The sequence below is a fragment of the Rhinolophus sinicus genome, linkage group LG04 (assembly GCF_036562045.2).
Source record: "Rhinolophus sinicus isolate RSC01 linkage group LG04, ASM3656204v1, whole genome shotgun sequence".
In the NCBI taxonomy this organism is placed as follows: Eukaryota; Metazoa; Chordata; class Mammalia; order Chiroptera; family Rhinolophidae; genus Rhinolophus; species Rhinolophus sinicus.
This window is the reverse complement of record NC_133754.1, coordinates 113775811-113788115: the sequence shown is the minus strand read 5'-3', so window position 1 is coordinate 113788115 and position 12305 is coordinate 113775811. Positions and strand designations below refer to the sequence as shown.

Here is a 12305-nt window from a genome sequence, read left to right as displayed (position 1 = left end):
AACAGTTTGAAAAGTGGTTGTGTAAAGCATTTTTTCCCATTTGCAGTTTGCCCACCTTTGACTCGTATCATTTCCTGTGATGTCTGTAATGTAAATTTTTGTTGTTGGGTTTCATAAGTTCTACCTTTTGATTTGGGGTGATGGGTGGGGGAAAACATTAGAATCCTTACACATTCTAATGTTTGGCTTTTGTTTTGTGTCTCCCCCTCCCCCTCCCTCCCCTCCCCACTCCTCCCATTCCCCTTCATTCCTTCACCTGCCCACTCCCACCCCCACCCCCACCCATGGTTCTGCTTGCAGCTTGCCTATGCCTGTTTAACCATGCTGCGCTGGGACTGCTCCAAGTCCCAGGGTGCCGTGGGGCTGGCTGGCGTCCTGTTGGTTGCACTGTCAGTAGCTGCAGGATTGGGCCTGTGCTCATTGATCGGGATTTCCTTTAACGCTGCAACAACTCAGGTACTAAAGGAGCCATCCGTCCACTTTGTTGACCAACATCCCTCCCCGGGCTCCTTTTGTATGGCCTTTCATGTGTCCATGTCACCTAAAGGGTCTTTCAGCCTTTTCCACTAGAATGCCACGTTCTTGGGGGTTGTGTCTGTAAATGGACCACTCCTCCTCGGCAGTGAACAGAAGATCTGAATGGGCTTATTGATTAGTCAAGATGTTTCACTTATCAGTGGAATTTAGATCATTTATTAGAGCAGTGGTTTTCAGACTTCAGTGTGCATTAGGATTACCTGGAGGGGTTGCAAAAACTCGAGATTGCTGGGCTGCACCCCCAGAGATTCTAACTCAGTTGGTCAGGGATGGGGGTGGAGAATTTGCATTTCTAACCAGTTCCCAATGATGCTGGTCCAGGGATCGTGCTTTGAGAATCACTGCTTTAGATGAGTTACAATCCTTCCCATTTATTAACTTAAAAAAAAAAAATCATTGTACATGGAGCTTAGAAATAGAAATGTACAAGATCTACTGTGAGCTAAGACTGCTAGACTTTGGGGATTTAACTAGCGGATAAAACTAAATTCTTTACCATGAGTTAATGTAAGCTGTCCTTTGGGTAGCTACTGGCGGTGCTGGTGACAGTGTTTTAAATAGCCTTAGGATTATCAGAATGGGACCTCACATGTCTAACGCCCTGTCCTCTGTTTTCACTATAGGTTTTGCCATTTCTTGCTCTTGGCGTTGGTGTGGACGATGTTTTCCTTCTGGCACATGCATTTAGCGAAACAGGACAGAATAAAAGAATCCCTTTCGAGGTAATTGAAATACAAAAGAAGAAAACTTTGGGCAAAGCCAAAGCCCCCTCCGTTCCTCAGTATTTGTCCTTTCATTTTTCTCAATCTGGCCCAATAAATAATTTAGTCCCAAGGCAGATGACAGATTACTGGCTCTAAATAAGTAAGTTAGAAGAATCTCAGGAAATGTATTCCAAACTGCACATTTGTCACTTTGTCCTCACCCCACCCCTTTTAAATCATATTAAAAATGTACTTAAATCCTTCTATTGCAGCTTGGTGTTTTGGATGGTACTAACTATGAACATTCATGACTGTGTGAATAGTACTGAAGATGTTTTCAGTGCCTGTGCTGGGGGGAAGGCAGAGACACTCCTCCCTTATCCCCTAATGTCAGCACAGTAAACCGCCAGTTGCCGTGTTTGGCTCGGTGTAGGACTTGTTCACACAGCCTGTGCTCTAAGAGAGCCCTGCCCTTGCAGCTCTCACTCAGCACTGTGGTTTCTCGCCCCCAGGACAGGACCGGGGAGTGCCTGAAGCGCACGGGCGCCAGCGTGGCCCTCACCTCCATCAGCAACGTCACAGCCTTCTTCATGGCTGCACTCATCCCAATTCCTGCTCTGCGGGCCTTCTCCCTCCAGGTGCGTTTCCGGGGATTAAATCTGTGCGCACGGCACTGCCACTGACCATCTCCACCACTGGGCTGGCAGTACCGTGGCCATGAAGTGGCGTAGTATAACAGCATTTGGGACTCTTTCTTCTGGGCAGATGCTTCTTTAAGCAGGAACCCTGACATTCCCTCTAAAAAGGTTCAGGGTCCTTTCCTTCTTTGTAAGCCCATAGCCCAGATGCCCGTGGCCTGGGTATCGTCAGGACCTGGTACCTTATGGACTTGGCCTTGCCTTCATTGTCCAACTGAAATGGTCCCAGGGCCACTCCCTGTGGGACACCAGGAAACCCTACTCCAGATGGCAGGAGTCCTCTGACTCGTCCACAGCACAACCCGCTTCTTGTCCATTCCTGCCTCAAAAGCCCACTACGTTTCTGTGTTCCCTCCTCAAGCATGCCACCCTCTCCGCAGTTCCCTAAAGCAGCCTCAACACAAGGCAGCTGTGTAGAGCAGACCTCACTGACAAGAGGAGGTTGCCGTACAGCCCAAGCGAGGCGACAACTTAAACTTGAATATTAGATGCCACTGTGAGAACGTATGGGCCGTTTTCGCCTGCAGGAGGTTTGTTGGGGCTCTTGCCACCTCCTTTCCTTACTTAGCTTCCACAAACTCTTCCTTTCTCTTTCCTTTTGGTCCCAGACTCCCCTCTCAGGCTGCCCAAGAAAACCCCAAATTCCTCTCCCTGCTTTATGCAGAGCAATTTGACTCCTGCATTGTTCCACTCTCTCCTTCCAAACCAGGCCCTTTCACACTGAGAGGCCATCAGGATATTTTTTTAAACAAAGAGCCAGCTTATGTGAATTGTAAGTACGGAGACTTCTTGAGACTGGGGCTGCAGCCGTGGTCAGTCTGTGCTTGGCCTAAAGCACTGGCATGGCTCTGCAGCTGCCGGAAACCTGCAGGAACCCAGACATCCATCAGGGCAGCAGATAAGGACCACTACTTGGCCACTTTGTGGTCGTCCTATGCCTGAGATGGTTTACGATTTTGATATCTCACGGATGTTATTGAAGTTTTGTGAACTAAATTCGAATTTGAAAGCTTCCACTGTTTTCCAAGACATATTAAAGGAGCAGTGGCATTCCCTTTGTTCATTTCTTTTTCTTTTACAACATGATATGTAATTCATGAGATGGTCAGCTTTTTAAAGGAAACTACTTTTGATGTCACTTTTTAAACTCTTACTCCACTCAGCAGAAATGGACAAATTGTAGATTAGGCTTCTGTTTTTATTTTTGTCAACATAGTTAGTCTTCATATTTGAATTCCATTTTGCTAATTACTGATAAAAGACCTAAGCAACTAACGATCCTACTGTGTCTGGGACAGTACACTTGTTTAATATTTAGTGTCAGATATAACATGAAAAAAGATTCTGTACCAATCATTGCAACTACCAGCTCCCCAAAGAAGAAATACTAAAAAAAAAAAAAAAAAAATTCATTTTTCTTACATATATAAATAGGAAAAGTAAATGAATAAGTGGATGAAGTTAAACCTGAAACTGGGATGGAAGCTCAGGAAAATGGAAAGAGGTCTAACTGCTTAATACTACGGAAGATAATGAAAAGATGGCTGCAGAATTAATTGGTACAGCTGAAGCTTTAGAATGCCGTTTCACATGGGCACGCATCTGCACAGCTCCCTTTGATGTCTTGTTCTTGTTTCATCTGCAGCAGATTCTGGCACTGAGAAGTTGTTCTAGAGTCTCCTAGCAGTGGGACCCTTTCTCCTGCCTCTCTTCTTCCTGCTCACCTTTTCCCTCACTGTTCTTTATCTGCTCTGCCTCACACTCCTTCTTTTCTTCTTGTCCTCTCTCATTTTCTCTCGTCCTCTCTCAGTACACACTGATGATTCATCAAGGCATACTCTCCTTTAATGGTATCCTATGGTGTGGTGGTCTGAAACGCTACATGAGTTTTCCTTACGTCTTTTAGAAAATCCAGTACGCTAAGTTCTCCCAAGGTAAGTACCTGACTGAGATGAAATGAGTACTGTCGGTTTTGCATTTCTATTCCAAGGCTCTGGAGTATCACTTTAGAAAGTTGCTTCTGTGGCTTCCAGGAGTCCTCATTTATTGAAGAATGGCTTCCCATGACACTGGCTCATTCTCTGTCAAAGAAACAAACTCCCCCTCCCCCCAAAAAGAAGAAACTGCAAGAAAAAAAAGAGAATGTACCATGCGTTTGGCAGTAGTTATCAGATATTTTAATGCTTTGAAATGTATTGACAGTCGAAATTGACCATTACGTAGCTTCTCTTACCTTTAGTGAACTGTGTTAAGTTGTGATTTGGGTTATTCACTTGTGTTTGTATTTTCAGGATGCTACAGAGTAAGCATCAAAAGAGAAAGACCCAAAGAGGTTCTATCCAGTAATGAACCTATGTGAATTTAGGAATTTTCCCTGTGGAACTTTTCCAATTTTGTAGCCTTACCAAAATATATAGAATTTTTTCCCACAAAGAAACTGCCCCACACCTCCTTGTCAATCTCCATCCATCTGTCCAAATGCCACCTCTGTACCAGAAAGCATGGCACTGCTGTAATTCTTTGGGAACTGATGATAACTGAATGGTGTTTGTTCTTCAGTGAAACTCCCGGAACAGAATGCCTTATTGTTCCAAATGGCCACAGGCTTGTGATGAGGGCCCCTCTAGGCAGGGCCAGTGCGTCTCTGTGCTCTGCAAGTGTCTCAGTGGGGCCACCATAGATGCTTAGCAGGGAGTGGGACATTTCCTTTAAGCATAGCAATTAGAACTGATTGACAGTGCACAACCCTCTCTGTCATCCTTTCAGATTTCCTCACAATTTCTTAAACTCCCCTTTGCTCCACTTTTCCTTTACTGAGAATTTCTTGCTGTTTGTTTTTACTTATTTGGGCGCACTTTAGGGGGTGTTGGAGTTCTGCTATTTTCTCATCAGAAAAGATCCTCTCTGTGTATGTAATAAGTCATTTGTCAGTGAGTTTAGTTAGATGGGACACTGCTTTGGGGTGCTTCTCTCATTGCTCCATTTCCACCAAGACAGAGCAAGAAAGAGGCCCATCAGACTTGTTCGTTGGATGAGGCTGGAATCAGACACATTCCCCAGCCCCTATGGAAAGTATCGGTGTCTGTCTAGCCTGTGTATGTACACCTGTGTGCTTGTCTTTTCAGTCTCTGCCCTCGTCCTTAGGAACTGTTGTTCAAACCGAGATGCCCAGAGTTTGTCTAAGCATTATGCTCCTGAATTCTAGACATGACTAGTAAAGAAAAAGCTGAAAGGATTCGACCCCTAGGATTAAGCTTTCCTGGAAAATCAGACACAGCATCCCTAGCTTGGTCAAGAGTCCTAACCCAGCCTGTGTCCCTCCCCTCAGGAGTTGACCGGATCTAACAGGTCTCAGTCGGGCTGAGGGTTTAGGCATCAGACCTGAGTTTGAATCTCGTTGACTGGGTAACCTCACGCAGGTGACCCTCCTCTGCCCCACCAGGTCTTTATCAGGTGATAGAATATCTGCCTCCTGGTTGCCGTAGGAATTGAATGTATCATCTGTAGCTACCTGATCTCCCGTGGCTCCTCCTTTCTCCTTGCTCGTCCCTGAATAGAGTGTTAAATCCAGCAGTGCCATGTGTGTCCCTCAGACACTGCCTTTTGGCCAGCCCGAGTCCTCTTTTGTCTTCTGCGTCTCCCTGAGGAAGCTTCCCTCCACTGTCCTCACCTCCCCACCCACCCCACATGCACCTCCACCTGTGGAACCCTGTGCATGCTTTTATTATTACATTTATCAGCCCGAATTGTCATCTGTTTAGGGGTCTGGCTATGTCAGTCGCTAAGGGCAGAATTTTGTCTTATTTATCTGTCTGTAGTACCCAGCACAGTGCCCTGGCTTTTCTTTTTCTTTTTTTTCTTTAAATTCTTATTGGGGGAATATTGGGGAACAATATTCCAGGACCCATCAGCTCCAAGGCAAGCCTTTGTTTTCACTCTAGCTGTGGAGGGCACAGCTCACTGGTCCATGTGGGAATGGAACCGGTGACCTTGGAGTTACGAGCACTGCGCTCTAACCACTGAGCCAACTGGCTGCCCCTTGCCTTTTTAAAGTATTTGTATCTTAGATGAATCCTCTAGTCAAAAGAGTGATTTGCTTATTAATATAAGCCCAATTGGACAGGATTTTAAAGTACCTTATTAATGTTAGGGTGGTAAGTGAACACATTCATATATTTTGACTTGATGAGGAATTTCCATGGCAAACTTTTTAAGAAGGGAAGGGTCAGGCCATTTTTCGAAAGAACCTTTTGGTTATTTTTTGGTTTTGTAGACTTAACAAAGAACTAATTATTGAAAGGCATCTCTCCAGAACTCAGGTTTGCAATTTCACCTTGAGCATAAATGCACAATTACTATCCAAAGCGTTTTGCAAAGTTCTCCTCTGATTTTATGTGTCAGTTATAATCAGGTTTTCTTCTCTCACCCTGAGACATGTACCCAATTTAAGAAGGTTTTAGAACTAAACAGTTCTTTGAAAAACCTCACAAGAGGTTTGAATTTTCAAAAAAAAAAAGAAAAAATTCTGGTGATTTCTTGGTTCCTTAGCATTCCAGTTGCACTTTTTTATCGTGCTGCTTCTCTCCATGCTTTTGTGAACGGGAGAGCTCTTTCAACTGTCTTCTATTGGCTTTCTCCTATTAACAGCCCAATTGTGTAATTTTTACTGGGTCAGCAGGAGATTTGCCAAGGCACCACAGAATCTAGCCTGTGTTTATTCTAGGTTATGGAGTGACTTTTGAATCTGTACTTATTTATTCTGCATACTATAATCACACACAGGAATTTCTTTCTGCTTAACTCTCCTTGACCTTTTATGTTACTGCACTCACACACCCCACAAGCTGCTCCAGAGGCTATTTGGAATGTGCCTATTAAAAACCTCAGGGGATGTGTTTGAAATTTTATTCCATGTTTTAAAGGTGACATTTTGATACACTCGATCTACTTTACATAGACATTTTCTGAGTTTAAAACCAAGGCTACACGAACTCTTAGACATGTTCTGAGAGGGAAACGTTCCTTTTTGTTTTAAATTAAAACATCTCAAGTATCTTCTCTGTTCTGCTTTTGTAGATTTGGTCTGGTTAGGTTGCTAGCAAGACGCCAGTTTAGTTCCTGTATTTGTACCTTACAGGTTCATGGGATTATTAGCCATGGAAAGGACCGGAATGATGGGGGCTGGTCCAGTCAAAGTGTCTCTTAATGATGAAAGAGAAGCAAAGCGATGAGAGACTTTAACATCTATTTCAAGTTTAAACAGTTCAGTAGGAAAGTGAAAGAATAATGTTTAAAATATCTTTATTTTCAAAGCAATCCTCTGACTGGGAGGAGACATATCGGTGACCTATACTTTTTTTGTTTTATTCCCCTGTCCCCAGGCGGCTGTAGTAGTGGTGTTCAATTTTGCTATGGTTCTACTCATTTTTCCTGCAATTCTCAGCATGGATCTGTATCGACGTGAGGACAGGAGATTGGATATTTTCTGCTGTTTTACAAGGTACATTTTCTGGCTGCGGTGGCCCTTATTTGTTGGTGCAGAGTGGTAGTGTTTTGAGAACGCTGTAGTCCGTGGACTTGGAAGGAAATGCACTTAACAGGCCTTGTACCTGTGATGGAGGTAGGGGAGAAAATGGACAGAGGTTACTTCCTTGGGGGGCATGGCAGAATTACTGGGGTTCTCTGTACCCCTAAGCGAAACATTCTCACAGACTTGAGGTGGTGATACACGTGGTTATTTCTATCATGAACTGTCATTGCTCATTGTTGGGAGTGTCATATCTGTGCATAAGAGCAGAGCAAAGGTTCAAAACTACCCACCTGGAATAAATACAGCCCTTGGGGTGTTTTTTTGTGTGTGTGTGGTTTTGCTAGTTTGTTTGTTTTAAGGAATTATGCTTTGAAGGGGTTCATCAGCATGGAACTTGATTTTGTAAGCCAAATTCAGGGTCAGCCATCCATTTGACCTCCTTTGACTTACTCATGTCTGTGTCCGGATAGAGAATTCAGGTGATATTTGCGGAGTTCAGTGGTATGCCGTTTCTCTCCTAAATCAGAGCTGTGAAACATGGGTATTATCAGTCACTGACCAAAATGACAGCACCCTTCCCTGTTTCACGGCGACACGTTTATTTCCCACTCTTTCAGCCCCTGCGTTGGCAGGGTAATTCAGGTGGAGCCCCAGGCCTACTCGGAGACGCACGCTAGCGCCCGCTGCAGCCCTCCGCCACCCTACAGCAGCCACAGCTTCGCCCATGAGACCCAGATCACCATGCAGTCGACCGTGCAGCTCCGCACGGAGTACGACCCGCACACGCACGTATACTACACCACTGCCGAGCCACGCTCCGAGATCTCCGTGCAGCCCGTCACACTGACGCAAGACACGCTCAGCTGCCAGAGCCCTGAGAGCACCAGTTCCACGAGGGACCTGCTGTCCCAGTTCTCCGACTCCAGCCTGCACTGCCTTGAGCCCCCTTGTACCAAGTGGACGCTCTCCTCGTTTGCCGAGAGGCACTATGCTCCTTTCCTCTTGAAACCAAAAGCCAAGGTAATGTACCCAAGCAGAACGCTCTTCCTGTCTCCATGTAGGGAGAGAACTGGCTCCTTGGGAATAATCAGGTGGGATCTACTTCATGCCTCCTAAAGAGTTGGTCCATTGGGAGCGGAGGACCCTTTCAGTGAGCCCGCCTTCTATGGGAGTGAATCTATGCAGCAAGTGTTTCTATGAGTTTAGATCAACTCTTTACATTTTAAATATTGTATTCTTCTGGAGGTTGTTTAACATTTGATGACTATGATTTTTATGGTTTTCCCTCTGGGAGAACGACCCCTCCGTGCTGCGTCAGGACCAGTGTGGAGGTAAAAGCGAGGCATAAACCAAACAGCAGCTTCTTTTTGTCAAGAGAGAGTGAGTTACGTCCGTCAGTCTGACCTCGAGCCTCTTCTTCTGTTGCAGGTCGTGGTGATCCTCCTTTTCCTGGGCTTGCTGGGAGTCAGCCTTTATGGGACCACCCGAGTTCGCGATGGGCTGGACCTTACAGACATTGTGCCTCGGGAAACCAGAGAATATGACTTTATTGCTGCACAGTTCAAATACTTTTCTTTCTACAACATGTACATAGTCACCCAGAAAGCAGACTACCCGAATATCCAGCACTTACTTTACGACCTTCACAAGAGCTTCAGTAATGTGAAGTACGTCATGTTGGAGGAAAATAAACAGCTTCCCAAAATGTGGCTACACTACTTCAGAGACTGGCTTCAAGGTAAGATGCTGCGAGAGGGTGCTCGTCCTTTGTAAGCATTCACCGTTTGGTCTTTGGTGTGTTCAGCTCCCACAAGTCCCATTTGTTCACTTTATTCAAGTGTTAGATTATAATGGAACACTGGCATGTTTCATGGACTTCTAAGTCATGCTTAAAGTTCTTCTTATGTAGACTAGTTTTGGGGCAGCCTCCTCCAAAACTGGCTTTTTACCTCTAAAACAATGCCAACAATTCATCAGGTGATTCAGGAACTCCGGTAAGAATTTATGAGTGCACATTAAGAAATGGGAAAGCATGTTATAAAATACGGAGCTGGATAATTCCAGTGCTCTTTTTGAGAGGATGGTGGCTAGTTTGGTGACTAAGTGAAAGAAAGTGTTGATGGAATTTCTAGGCTGGTTCACTGCCAAATTACATCATACTACAACCACTAAATTTTTTATCATTGGTGAATATAATTTAAAATTCCATATTTTGACCATCTTTTGTTTTTGCTTAAAATGCCATGAAGTAAACTTAAAATGCTTAATCACATCTCACAGTATTTTATAAATAATCAAATCCTGCTTTAAAATGCCTTTTTAGCTTCTTACCTTGCTCTTCGAAACGTTTCTAGGAACGAGAGTAGTCAGCTGGAGAAAAAAAAAGATCGACATTTGCTCCTAACTGCTGACTGAATATGAATGTATTCAGTGATTCCAAGAACATCTGCTCATTTATTCTGTGTTGACACATGCAAAGTGAAGTGGAGAATCATGATAATTATCCACAATTCAAGCAAAATGCTATTACTGAAATATCCAAATAATTATGGTTCCCAACATTTTTTGGATTAAGTTATCCAAATGATGGTCTTAATTTCTCACTTAATTAGACTTGTTTAAACACAGATTTAAGTGCCTTTTTTGGTCTTAAGTCAATACACATGTATGTAAAGATTAAGTAGCCAGTTTGTGAGTTTGAATGACATGGTAAACAACTTGAGTGTGATTAAAAATTGTTCAATACAGTTTCTGGCTTTCACTTGTGTTCCTAGAATTTTGTTCATTATATGATTTGATCTCTTTTTGAGGAAGGCAAAGAGAACTACATGATATTAGTATTATTTCTGACATGCTCGCGAGAGTAACTTGAATTTTTTCCAAGTCTTATTTTTCACAGCGGTTTGGGAAGCGTGATTTTTTGGATAATGTCAAAGAGAACCAGACAGTTGAGAGAGTCCCTGCTTTTCATCCCCCCCCCCCCCCCAATTGGCCAAAGACATGCAAATAACTCGCCACAAATGACAAAGAGATCTGCAGTGCACTGCCGCTATCTGAGCAAAGGAGGGTTATTGTAGAATTGACTTCAGCGTCTTCAGCCATTCCTTTGGATGCTCAGTATGGCGTGGTAGGTGGAGCTGGGGAAGGGGGCGGAGGGGTACTGTCTCCAGGCAGTGCAGAGGCTAACTTTTTTATAGCGGATTGTAAATTATCCCTACGCTTCATCCCTCTAAAGACCTGAAACGATGGACTTGAGACTCTTTTTAAAACATTCATTTCAATCATGTTTTGGTTGCTAAGTGGACACATAGGACCCCCCTAGACCCAAGTCCGGGTCCCTGCCTGTCTTAGAATTAACTGCATCTGACTCTTAGGAGGTCCGGCAGAGCGCTCCACACAGAGTGGCCACGCACGGGGACTGTTGGCTGCCTAGAGGTATTTCAGGCCTATTGAGTGGTTCATTTGGTCCTTGAACATTTCCTGCAAGGAAGCAGTTATCCTTGAATCAGCTTTCCTTCTAAACAGTTTGTGTGGTTGTTAAGTGATGGGACCCTCATTGGTTTTTTTAATGGAATTACCATTTAAAACCATGTCGCCCCACTGGTCTTTATCAACATTTTGATAGTTTGGGAGGTTTTGAACTCCTAAAAATATAAAATGGCAATATGGAAATTGTCCCACGTGTCATCTTTAAACACATGTAGATAAAGTTGGAAATAAACAGCACCCTGTGCATCAGGTACAAATGGTGTTCATTTATATTTCACACTGGATTATGCAAATAACATTTAAATTAATGTTTTCTTTTTTGGGTCCCCTATCAAACAAAAATTGGCAATTGGGATAGTTAGCTCAGAATTTGTCACCAGGAAATAATTTTTAGTATAAAATATTTAGAATGAGGAAAGTTCTATGAAAACTTTTCATGTTTTGCTGTAAAAGAAATAAAATGTCACGGTTCTTTTCTACAGGGTGCATGTGTTGGAATATAAAATGTTGGCCAGGGGGCAGTGGATGCAAATCGTTGTCCCTTGTTTTGTGCCCAGAATCATATTATGTGTGTCAACCCACTGTTCCTTGAGCTTTTGGTAATTAGTCAGAAAATAATATGCTAATTATAAGGACAACTTCTCCGTAAAGTCAGTGACTATTCCTCGTTCATCTTTGTATTCCAAGTAGAATGTCGCTGGGGCCAGCAGCATGGATGATGAATTGACCTGAATTGCCAGGAAGGTGGACCTCCCAAATTGGATCTTTCTATCTTTGTTTCACTCTAGGGTGTCCCAAAGTTCTTAGTGCACAAGTATCTTAAAACTGCGCGCAGAGTTGTGAGACCCACGGTTTGCCACTAGACATCGTCGGTTCTCAAGTTAATTCTGCTCATCTTACTTGTGTCTTCCACAAATCCTTCCTCCGCACCATAGTGTGTTTGGGGCAATTTAGAGCGTCAGTGGTTCAAGCCAACTCTGGAATCAGGCTGCCTGAGCGGAAGCGCACCTCCAACAGTTGCCTCCTAGTGACCCTCATCCAGTGACTTGACCTTGCCAAGCCTCAGTTTCCTCATCCGTAACATGCGAACACTGGTACTAGCAGGGCCATCTCACAAGGTTGTAGGAATTAAGTGAGGCTTAAATTCCTAAGCATTGGAGTAAAATGCTTAGACAGCCCGGTGTACACTTAGCTCCTTAGAATCAACAGGTCAAGAGGGAAAGGGTTAAAGGACCACAGAAGCCATGACGTGATGAAAATTCTATTATGGTGAGGAAAACAGACCAGGCCTCCTTTTTTAGGGGGTGGGGTTGTTTTTTCCCCTCCTGTTTATTTTTTTCAAAAACA

At 43.8% G+C, this 12305-nt stretch overlaps 1 protein-coding gene across 5 annotated transcripts in view; it reads left to right on the top strand.

Annotated features, from left to right (window-relative positions):
- Positions 1–12305, top strand: part of PTCH1 (patched 1) — a 68440-nt gene that overhangs the window by 35445 nt on the left and 20690 nt on the right. For 4 of the 5 annotated variants that reach the window (XM_019711985.2, XM_019711991.2, XM_019711990.2 and 1 more), the window contains 6 exons: positions 301–456; positions 1161–1259; positions 1754–1879; positions 7321–7439; positions 8087–8489; positions 8898–9207. In XM_019711985.2, the coding sequence (XP_019567544.2) occupies positions 301–456; positions 1161–1259; positions 1754–1879; positions 7321–7439; positions 8087–8489; positions 8898–9207 (1213 nt within the window). The remainder of the gene's footprint in view (positions 1–300; positions 457–1160; positions 1260–1753; positions 1880–7320; positions 7440–8086; positions 8490–8897; positions 9208–12305) is intronic. The other variant, XM_074330254.1, reaches the window with a different exon arrangement.